The sequence below is a fragment of the Scyliorhinus torazame genome, chromosome 1, assembly GCF_047496885.1.
Source record: "Scyliorhinus torazame isolate Kashiwa2021f chromosome 1, sScyTor2.1, whole genome shotgun sequence".
Taxonomy (NCBI): Eukaryota; Metazoa; Chordata; class Chondrichthyes; order Carcharhiniformes; family Scyliorhinidae; genus Scyliorhinus; species Scyliorhinus torazame.
The window spans coordinates 126,423,885-126,436,005 of NC_092707.1; the positions used below are offsets into that span (position 1 = coordinate 126,423,885).

At 54.3% G+C, this 12,121-nt stretch overlaps 1 protein-coding gene across 2 annotated transcripts in view; it reads right to left on the minus strand.

Moving 5' to 3' along the window:
* The window catches only part of LOC140412023 (discoidin, CUB and LCCL domain-containing protein 1), a 236,370-nt gene that overhangs the window by 59,243 nt on the left and 165,006 nt on the right, over positions 1-12,121 (minus strand). For both annotated transcript variants that reach the window (XM_072500789.1, XM_072500787.1), the window contains exon 9: positions 3,193-3,317. In XM_072500789.1, the coding sequence (XP_072356890.1) occupies positions 3,193-3,317 (125 nt within the window). The remainder of the gene's footprint in view (positions 1-3,192; positions 3,318-12,121) is intronic.

A 12,121-nucleotide genomic window follows, 5' to 3' on the forward strand; every position in this document is an offset into this window, starting at 1 on the left:
CCCGCTTGGCGGAACAAGATCCAGAGGAGTCATACTTGTTGTGGTGAGGGTATTTTAATGTTTCCCATACAAGTGAACACCACTGCCCCACTCTCCGCAATAGTGCCACCCCACTATCCCCACCCTCCCTCCCCCTCCCCATCGCGCGCATTCCCCTCTTTACCCCATACCCTCCCCCCCCCCCCCCCCCCCCACCCCCCAGTGCCCTCTCAGTGATCCTTGATGTGCATTGCCTTTCTAGCTCTCCCACTACGTCTAGGTGTTTCCCCAGGATGCACATCAGAGGTGGGGGCAGCCAGTTGCTTACCACGTCCCATGACCTTCGATGTCCCTGGCTTGCGTCCTCTACTGCTCTGGGGCCAGAGGGTCCGGCGCACTTCACAGAGGCAGTCGAAACTGTGCCACCATGTTCCGGGTGTTGACTGAGGGATGTGGCTTCGTTAGAGGGGTGGAACCCGGGGAGCTGGTGGTTACTGTCTCCACTCCATAGGATAGGTCTGGGTTCCCACCCCGTGCCCCCTCCTCCCGGTCAGTGCCCATAGGGCCTTGGGGCTCACCTCGGAATGGAGGAGCAGCTGGATTGAGCCCCGGCTACCCCTGTGTCATCTGACTCTGTCAGCCCTGGTGGCTCCTCAATGTCTGCACCAAGGTGTCGGCGCCTTCGGCGATGCTCCTCAGTGATTGGGTCATGCTCTGTAGTGCCTCAGCAATACCCACCTGCGACTGGGACAACCTCTGCAGCGCTTTAGTCATTCCCATCCGAGGCCGGGTCATGTCCCATAGTGCCTTATCAAGGTCAGCCTGGTACTGGGTCACGTCCTCTAGTGTGGCAGACATACTGCCGAGTCCCTCAGCCATGGCCATCTGCGTCACGCCTTGAATGAAGGTGAAGTCATGCACCAGGCACTCTACTGCAGTCGCCACCCAAGTAGTGTTGGCCTCGGTGCCACGCATTGCCGGCGCTGTCATGATATGCAAACATGCAACCAATGAACACTCAGAATCGGATACAACCAATGGGCAGTCAGGACACTCAGAGGTTGCATCACCATAAGGGGGCATGACATAAACACTATAAAAGGGATGAGGCACTCACACCCTGCCTCTTTCCACAGACATACATCAAGAGAGTTAGACAGGCTTGATCAGCAGCATCACACCCCAGCACGTGGCTTAGAGAAAGCTGGTACAGTTAGACTGAGTTACTACAGTTAGATTAGCAGAGAGTTGAACTCATTTGAGAACTGTGTTATTAGTTCAATAAACACGTTGAACACATTTCAGAGTCTGGAGTATCCTTTAGTTAAGACTGCATCAAGTAGCAGCCTGTGTTATCTGAAGCAGCAAAACACAACATGATACCGGGGCGAGATTCTCCGACCCCCCGCCGGGTCGGAGAATCGGCGAGGGCTGGCGTGAATCCCGCCCCCGTCGGTTGCCGAATTCTCCGGCACCGGAGATTCGGCGGGGGGGGGGAATCGCGCCACACCGGTTGCCGGCCCCCCCCCCCCCCGCGATTCTCCGGCCCGGATGGGTCGAAGTCCCGCTGCTAGAATGCCTGTCCCGCCAGCGTGGATTAAACCACCTACCTTACCGGCAGGACAAGGCGGCGTGGGCGGGCTCCGGGGTCCTGGGTGGGGCGCGGGGCGATCTGGCCCCGGGGGTGCCCCCATGGTGGCCTGGCCCGTGATCGGGGACCACCGATCCGAGGGCGGGCCTGTGCCGTGGGGGCACTCTTTTCCTTCCGCCTTCGCCACGGTCTCCACCGTGGCGGAGGCGGAAGAGACTCCCTCCACAGCGCATGTGCGGGGATGCCGTGAGCGGCCGCTAATGCTCCCGCGCATGCGCCGCCCAGCAATGTCATTTCCGCGCCAGCTGGCGGGGCATTTCCGCCAGCTGGTGGGGCGGAAATCAATCCGGCGCGGGCCTAGCCCCTCAAGGTTAGGGCTCGGCCCCCCAAGATGCGGAGGATTCCGCACCTTTGGGGCGGCGCGATGCCCGACTGATTTGCGCCGTTTTTGGCGCCGGTCGGCGGACATCGCGCCGATACCGGAGAATTTCGCCCCAGGAGTCACTGTTTAGTTCAACTCAGCAACATCTGTGACAACCAGCTGCTGAATACAGGCACAATGGACAAGATTCAGGCTCCTCATCAGCTCAGGACCACCGACAATCTTAGTGCCAACTGGTGATCATTCAAGCACTCTCCTGGTGATTGTGGTATAGCTTCTCCTGCGAAGACACAGAGAGGGCATCGTTGGCTGCACCAGTGGTTCAGTGGTTGGGGGGTGAAGGGAGGGTTAGGGGATGCTAATGGAGGGTTGGAGGGGTGCTGGATGCGTGGGGATGGGCAAAGTTAAGGGGGGGGTTGTGTCAACTCACCCATGTGGCCCGGTGTAGGTCGTTGACCTTCTTGTGGCACTAGGTGCCTGTTCTCCTGGTCACGCTGCCCGAGCTGACGGCCGCTGCCACTTCATCCCAGCCGGCACTGGCTGCCCGGTGGCTCACCCTCCGGCACCCTCAGGGGAACAGGACACCCCTCCTGGCCTCGACTGCATCCAGGAGCCTCCCCAGGTACGCGTCTCCAGACCTTGGTGCCGGTCGTCTCGGCGCCATGGCTGTGAGCTGAGCGGGATTGGCTGTGCAAGAGCTGTTAAGTGTTCCTCTATCTTCTGTGTGGGGAGCTGGCGAGCGCGGTCCCGGCGAATCGGCTGGTGAGACTTTATTTGCGGAGTGAAGCCCATGGGGCCTCATTAAGTGGACCAATTAATGTTGTATTGCGTTGCCGGCCTTGCCGACCAAGCCCCCGGAAACTTGTGGCAGTTCCCACTCGCCGCCACACTTAGAAATCTTTCTGGAGAATCGGGCCCCGAGTCTCACAATGGGAGAATTCCACCCATTGACCCAGGACTCGGAGGAGTGACACTTACCATTGGATAGCCACTCCAGTCCTTTTAACCTACCAGGTTGAGGTGCGGCGCAGCACAACGTCTGGGGTACATCCCTCTGGGGAACAAAAGTTCTGGGCCATTGTATATCATTATTTACATATATTACACAAATGTTTGGCGCTGGTTTGGATGGCCGAAGGGCCTGTATTGTATTGTTCTTTGTTGTTTGTTGAATGCACAGTCTGGAGATTCTATTATTCAACATAAATATGAATTAAATTTTAAATCAAACAAGAATCACCTTGCTTTCCTTGCTGTTCTTACTCTTATAGCTTCTCCAGGATTTTCCATCTTTGCTGTAGGAAATCTTATATGTCTTTACATAGAAATTGTACCCATTGTTCGTGCTGCCTTTGGTCACAATCCCTGAAAATAAATTGATTCAAAATACATTCTCAGTTACACAGATAGAACATAATACACTCGCAAGTTGTACTTAATTATACTTCCTGAGAAATTTATAATCAAGACACAGTTTATATTTTTGATCAATATCCTTGGTTATAAAAAGAAAGTTACATTTTCTTTTTTTTTATTAAATATTTTATTGAAAATTTTTGGTCAACCAACACAGTACATTGTGCATCCTTTACACAATATTATAACAACACAAATAACAATGACCTATTTTATAAACAAAAAATGAATAAATAATAAAATAACAAAAATGAAAACTAGCCCTAATTGGCAACTGCCTTGTCACAAGTAACACTCTCCAAAAATATAATTTAACAGTCCAATATATAATTATCTGTAGCAACGACCTATACATACTATACAGTATATATTAATAACCCTGAGAGTCCTTCTGGTTCCCCCCCCCCCCCCCGATCCTGGGCTGCTGCTGCTGCCTTCTTTTTCCCATTCCGTCTATCTTTCTGCGAGGTATTCGACGAACGGTTGCCACCGCCTGGTGAACCCTTGAGCCGACCCCCTTAGGACGAACTTAATCCGCTCTAGCTTTATAAACCCCGCCATGTCATTTATCCAGGTCTCCACCCCCGGGGGCTTGGCTTCTTTCCACATTAGCAATATCCTGCGCCGGGCTACTAGGGACGCAAAGGCCAAAACATCGGCCTCTCTCGCCTCCTGCACTCCTGGCACTTGTGCAACCCCAAATATAGCCAACCCCCAGCTTGGTTCGACCCGGACTCCTACTACTTTCGAAAGCACCTTTGTCACCCCCATCCAAAACCCCTGTAGTGCCGGGCATGACCAAAACATATGGGTATGATTCGCTGGTCTTCTCGAGCACCTCGCACACCTATCCTCCACCCCAAAAAATGTACTGAGCCGTGCTCCAGTCATATGTGCCCTGTGTAATACCTTAAACTGAATCAGGCTTAGCCTGGCACACGAGGACGACGAGTTTACCCTGCTTAGGGCATCTGCCCACAGCCCCTCCTCGATCTCCTTCCCCAGCTCTTCTTCCCATTTCCCTTTTAGTTCATCTACCATAGTCTCCCCTTCGTCCCTCATTTCCCTATATATATCTGACACCTTACCATCCCCCACCCATGTCTTTGAGATCACTCTGTCCTGCACCTCTTGTGTCGGGAGCTGCGGGAATTCCCTCACCTGTTGCCTCGCAAAAGCCCTCAGTTGCATATACCTGAATGCATTCCCTTGGGGCAACCCATATTTCTCGGTCAGCGCTCCCAGACTCGCGAACTTCCCATCCACAAACAGATGTTTCAGTTGCGTTATTCCTGCTCTTTGCCACATTCCATATCCCCCATCCATTCCCCCCGGGGCAAACCTATGGTTGTTTCTTATCGGGGACCCCCCCAAGGCTCCAGTCTTTCCCCTATGCCGTCTCCACTGTCCCCAAATCTTCAGTGTAGCCACCACCACCGGGCTTGTGGTGTAGTTCCTCGGTGAGAACGGCAATGGGGCTGTCACCATAGCCTGTAGGGTAGTCCCCCTACAGGATGCCCTCTCTAATCTCTTCCACGCCGCTCCCTCCTCCTCTCCCATCCACTTACTCACCATTGAAATATTAGCGGCCCAATAATACTCACTTAGGCTCGGTAGTGCCAGCCCCCCCCCTATCCCTGCTACGCTGTAAGAATCCCTTCCTCACTCTCGGGGTCTTCCCGGCCCACACAAAACCCATGATGCTCTATTCAATCCTTTTAAAAAAAGCCTTCGTGATCACCACCGGGAGGCACTGAAACACAAAGAGGAATCTCGGGAGGACCACCATCTTAACCGCCTGCACCCTCCCTGCCATTGACAGGGATACCATATCCCATCTCTTGAAATCCTCCTCCATCTGTTCCACCAACCGCGTTAAATTTAACCTATGCAATGTGCCCCAATTCTTAGCTATCTGGATCCCCAGGTAACGAAAGTCCCTTGTTACCTTCCTCAACGGTAGGTCCTCTATTTCTCTACTCTGCTCCCCTGGATGCACCACAAACAACTCACTTTTCCCCATGTTCAATTTATACCCTGAAAAATCCCCAAACTCCCCAAGTATCCGCATTATTTCTGGCATCCCCTCCGCCGGGTCCGCCACGTATAGTAGCAAATCGTCCGCATACAAAGATACCCGGTGCTCTTCTCCTCCCCTAAGTACTCCCCTCCACTTCTTGGAACCCCTCAACGCTATCGCCAGGGGCTCAATCGCCAGTGCAAACAATAATGGGGACAGAGGGCATCCCTGCCTTGTCCCTCTATGGAGCCGAAAATATGCAGATCCCCGTCCATTCGTGACCACGCTCGCCACTGGGGCCCTATACAACAGCTGCACCCATCTAACATACCCCTCTCCAAAACCAAATCTCCTCAACACCTCCCACAAATAATCCCACTCCACTCTATCAAATGCTTTCTAGGCATCCATCGCCACTACTATCTCCGTTTCTCCCTCTGGTGGGGGCATCATCATTACCCCTAACAACCTCCGTATATTCGTGTTCAGCTGTCTCCCCTTCACAAACCCAGTTTGGTCCTCGTGGACCACCCCCGGGACACATTCCTCTATTCTCATTGCCATTACCTTGGCCAGGACCTTGGCATCTACATTTAGGAGGGAAATAGGTCTATAGGACCCGCATTGTAGCGGGTCCTTTTCCTTCTTTAAGAGAAGCGATATCGTTGCTTCAGACATAGTCGGGGGCAGTTGTCCCCTTTCCTTTGCCTCATTAAAGGTCCTCGTCAGTACCGGGGCGAGCAAGTCCACATATTTTCTATACAATTCGACTGGGAATCCATCCGGTCCTGGGGCCTTTCCCACCTGCATGCTCCTAATTCCTTTCACCACTTCTTCTACCTCGATCTGTGCTCCCAGTCCCACCCTGAAAGTTACATTTTCATAGCACCTTTCATAACCACGGGCCATCCCAAAGAGCTTTACAGCTAATTAAATATTTTTAAAATGTAGTCATCGTTATAATGCAGGAATCACGCCACAAACTGCCACAAGCAGTAATTTGATAATCACCAGACAACTTTGTTTTCTGTGATGTTGATGAGGTTTAGGAGAGGTGGGAAGGGACAATCCTGAGTCACTGAACATTGAATTGGATCAGTACTTGAAGGGGAGGCATTTTCAGGGAAGGAACATGGAAGTGGAAATAATTGGATTGTTCTGTCAAGGAGACAGCACAGCCACGATGGGCTGAACGGCCTCCTCCTGTGCTTCATTAAAAAAAAAAATTTAGAATACCCAATTCATAATTTTTCCCAATTAAGGGGCAATTTAGTGTGGCCAATCGATCTACCCTGCCCATCTTTGGGTTGTGGGGGTGAGACCCACGCAAACATGGGGAGAATGTGCAAACTCCACACGGACAGTGACTCACGGTCGGGATCAAACATGGGACCTCGGCGCCGTGAGGCAGCAGTGCTAACCATGCTCCCCATGCTTCATGATTCTATTCTATGAACCCCCTGAACATTTTACAGATCTGAGACTCCACTATATTTACTCGTGTATCAGTTAAAGCAATGGTGAGAACCACTCCAAGCGGTCTCACCTCACTTTGGAAACAGGCTTGGCTCTGGATGTCATTGGGGCTGGAGTTTTCTGGCCATTCATGCCGCACCTGTTGAGGGCTACATTCAACGAGATATCCTATTGCAACGGCGGGACCAGAGGTTCCTGCCGCCGGCCAGTGGCGGGCCGCCTCCACCGCCGCGAAACACGCGACGCGTTGCCGCGAAGTAATAACGAATTAATAAGCCTTATTCAAGTACAAATGTGTTGATTTTGCAGCTTATCGCTCCTGATGCAGAGCCTCTCCACAGAAGCATGGATCAGAGAACTGGAACGCAGAACGGTACATCTGACACAAGGGTCTGAATTTTCCGTTGGTGGGATCCTCCGTTTTGCCGTCACGCACCCGCGCCCAGGGGTTTCCCTACAGCGTGGGGGAAATTCCACTGGCCGGCTGCCAGGACGGAGAATCCTGCTGCAGGCACCCGGGGCGAAATTCTCCGGAAACGGCGCGATGTCCGCCGACTGGCGCCCAAAACAGCGCAAATTAGACGGACATCGAGCCGCCCCAAAGGTGCGGAATGCTCCGCATCTTTGGGGGCCGAGCCCCAACCTTAAGGGGCTAGGTCGGCGCCGGACGGATTTCCGCCCCGCCAGCTGGCGGAAAAGGCCTTTGGTGCCCCGCCAGCTGGCGCGGAAATGACATCTCCGGGCGGCGCATGCGTGGGAGCGTCAGCGGTCGCTGACAGCTTCCCACGCATGCGCTGTGGAGGGAGTCTCTTCTGCCTCCGCCATGGTGGAGACCATGGCGGAGGCGGAAGGGAAAGAGTGCCCCCACGGCACAGGCCCGCCCACGGATCGGTGGGCCCCGATCGCGGGCCAGGCCACCGTGGGGGCACCCCCCGGGGCCAGATCGCCCCGCGCCCCCCCAGGACCCCGGAGCCCGCCCGCGCCACCTTGTCCCGCCGGTAAGGTAGGTGGTTTAATCTACACCGGCGGGACAGGCACTTTAGCGGCGGGTCTTCGGCCCATTCGGGCCGGAGAATCGAGGGGGGGGGGGGCCCGCCAACCGGCGCGGCGCGATTCCCGCCCCTGCCGAATATTCGGTGCCGGAGACTTCGGCAACCGGCAGGGGCGGGATTCACGCCAGCCCCCGGCGATTCCCCGACCCGGCGGGGGGTCGGAGAACCTCGCCCAGGGTATTTCTGATTTTTACAGAAACTGTTGTTGGGGAAATGGGGGGGAGGAAGTAAAGAGTGTGGTTTGATCCTTGTGCCAGATTCACTTCTGTGAAAATTGCTTAAGTATGAAATTCTATGAATCTTAACACTAAAGCATTAAATCAAACTAGAAAATGAAAAAAAAAACGCCCCACAAATGCAGCAACAAAGAGTGCTCTTGAATCAAATGCAGCTGAAGTGCATTGTGAAATATCGCTGAGGGCCCATTCTGCAGCCAAGGCAAAATTCCATGGCTGATTGGTGTGCTGTGAAATTGTGAGTGCCTTGGGTGCTGAGTGCAGATACTTGGCTTGAGCAAGCTGGAACCATTTCAAACTATTCATACTACACGCTTAATACAGAGGATTCAACATCTGAAAGGTTCAGGGAAGAATTCTGAATGTGCATGGTAATTGATTAATACATAACTGGGGCGAGATTCTCCGACCCCCACCGGGTCGGAGAATCGCCGGGGGCTGGCGTGAATCCCGCCCCCGCCGGTTGCCGAATTCTCCGGCACCGGAGATTCGGCGGGGGCGGGAATTGAGCCGCGCCGGTTGGCGGCCCCCCCCCCCCCACGATTCTCCGGCCTGGATGGGCCGAAGTCCCGCTGCTAGAATGCCTGTCCAACCGGCGTGGATTAAACCACCTACCTTACCGGCGGGACAAGGCGTCGCGGGCGGGCTCCGGGGTCCTGGGGGGGGGGGGGGGGGGGCACAGGGCGATCTGGCCCCGGGGGGTGCCCCCACGGTGGCCTGGCCCGTGATCGTGGCCCACCGATCCGCGGGCGGGCCTGTGCCGTGGGGGCACTCTTTTCCTTCCGCCTTCGCCACGGTCTCCACCATGGCGGAGGCGGAAGCGACTCCCTCCACAGCGCATGCGCGGGGATGCAGTGAGCGGCCGCTAACGCTCCCGCGCATGTGCCGCCCGGCAAGGTCATTTCCGCGGCAGTTGGCAGGGCACCTCTGCCAGCTGGCGGGGCGGAAATCAGTCCGGCGCGGGCCTAGCCCCTCAAGGTTAGGGCTCGGCCCCCCAAGATGCGGAGGATTCCGCACCTTTGGGGCAGCGCGATGCCCGACTGATTTGCGCCGTTTTTGGCGCCGGTCGGCGGACATCGCGCCGATACCGGAGAATTTCACCCCTGATCTGAGTTCTTCAATAATGAGAAAGGTGATAATGGGGGGTTCCACTGCCCATCACCACCGAATCCATGGGTGCAATGCTGGTTGTAAGTGTTTTATTGTTTGGCAGGGGATTAGACAGTGTTTTGGGGTTGCCTAGTGTCCCAAAGATACGTTTCTCAATCCACAGTCCTTTTGCTAGAACTATTGATGTACAGCAAGTGCTTACACATTTGGACCACCACACAAGGTAAGAGCTTCTGCTCTCTTTAGGATTTCCCTTACTTCTCAGTTATGTAATCTGACACTTTACTACATCAGCAACTTGCACATTTCTGATGTTAACCCTTTACTCGGCGGTATATGCCCATAAAGAGTTTAATCTGGTAGTTTTGAACCCCTTCCGTGTTTCCCATAATTTGGAAGAAAATTAATCTTACTCAATAGAATGTCTGACATGGAAAATAGAGTAAACAATTATGCACAACTTCATGTATATTGGGAAAATAAAATTGGCGGAGATAACAATGAGGAAGAATTCACAGGGGAGAAATTTAAGGATGGTGAAAAATTGGCACTCAGCATCCCGAGAGTCGGTGCCTAATGTGCAGCCGCCGACTCGTCAACTCCCACTGGCATTTTATGCTCAGAAGGATGTCTCACACCAGTCAAATTGGCCGACAGCTCTCCAACCCAGCCAGGCACAGGGCTACAGTGGCTAGAAGCAGCACGGTTGTGCTCTGCCTGGGACAAAGTCACGGGACCATTGAAAAGGTAAGACCTGTCATGATATCCACATTAACATATCATGGTGCAATCACACACACACTGATGGACAGATAGTTGGACCAATCAACACACACACAACATCGCAGCCAATCACCAGTGAGAGCACACGCACTATAAAACAGGGAACACCACAGTTCCCGCTCATTCTACCAGGAGATAGCACAGAGCTCACAGCGTGCCACTCAGACATAGACCATGTGCTGAGTGTCTCACCAAGATAGTGCTAGGGCTGGGTCCACAGGTTAGTTGGTGAAGTACGAACCACAGCCAGAAGTTAATAGTTATTATTGTACAGAACAATAAAACAGAGTTGTACCATCTACAACCTGTTGGTTTGTTTGTGTATCGGAACACCCAACACGACATGATACCAGGATCGGAAACTCGCCAGCGACTGTGAGACTTACCTGCACCTCTTCAGAAACCCGCCATCCTGCACCATGGAAACCATCAGCCCGCCGCAGCCGCTCCGGATCGCTGGAAATCTTGGCGTCAACTGGAAGTTGTTTAAACAGCACTTCCAACTCTTCCTGGAAGCCACAGACAGGGAGAATGCATCGGACACCAGGAGGATCGCGCTCCTCCTCTCCATGGCGAGGCAACACGCCATCCACATCTACAACTCCCTGGCATTCGCGGAAGGCAAGGACAAGACGAAATACAAGACAGTCCTTCTAAAATTTGAGGAACACTTCAGCGTGCAAGTTAATGAGAGCTTTGAGAGGTACCTCTTCCAGCAGCGCCTGCAGGGTAAGGATGAGCCTCTTCAATCTTATTTGACACACCTCCGTATCCTCGCGCAGTCCTGCAGCTATGAGGCCACCTCCGACTCCATGATTCGGGATCAGATAGTTTTTGGGGTCACCTCGGACACCCTACGCCAGCAGCTCCTCAAAATAAAATGCCTCACCCTAGCCACTGCCATCGAGACCTGTGTCCTCAATGAAAAGGCGACCAGCCGGTACTCCCAAAACCAGGAGGCCGAATCGTCATGGCAGCGGTCCGACGAGGCTGAGCGGGTCCAGTCGATCGAGTTCCTCTCGGCCCGCGGCCCGGACGTGGGTGGCCATTTTGCGCGCTTTCCGAGGCCTCCCGCGCTTGTACGCGCCAAAAGAGGGGCGCCGACGCAGAGGGACGGGATGCGCAGGCGCGCTCTACACAGGACCGCACCACGCATGCGCGGTGACGCAATGAACGCGATGACGTCATGACGTGCGGCAACTGTGGATCTGCACACTTAAAGCGGCAATGTCCGGCCAAAGCGTGACAATGCCTCCGCTGTGGCAGGATGGGCCACTACGCTGCCTGGTGTCGAGCAGCTCAACCTACCAACTTTCCGCAATTCCGCCAGCCTCGCAGGGACGTGCGGGCCATTCAGCCCCCATACACTGAGTCATACACTGACGACATGCAGACCGGGGATACCGACGACCGGGAACCCTTCCGCGTTGCGGTAATAAACAAGAACCGGATGTCGCCATGTCGGACCCACCAGCCGATGCCAGTGCACAGCATTAATCCGGGCGATGAATGGTGTGCCACCCTAACGGTCAACCGATCACCAGCCACATTCCGCTTGGACACTGGTGCCTCCGCCAATCTCCTTGCATGGTCAGCCTTCCACACCTTGAAGGTTAAATCACCGATTCTGCCATCCCACTGTCAGCTGGTTAATTATAACAGAAACGTTATCCCAGCCATGGGGTCCTGCCAGCTCGAGGTTGCACACAATTCATACACAGCCACACTGTCTTTTGAGATAGTTGGATCCTCGAAGGACTCTCTGTTAGGCGCACAGGCGTGCAAGATCCTCCACCTCGTTCAACGGGTACACACTCTGTCTCCAGAAGGCACGTCCGATTTCCCGGATGCAGACTTTAGGGCGCAGCTCCACTCACTCCTCGCGCATAACCAGGAGGTTTTCGAGGGCATGGGCACACTGCCCTACACATACAGAATACGGCTCAAACCGGACGCCACCCCGGTCATTCACGCACCTCGCAGGGTCCCAGCACCACTCAGGGACCGCCTCAAGCAGCAGCTGCAGGACCTGCAGGACCAAGGAGTGCTTTCCCGGGTCACGGAGCCAACGGCATG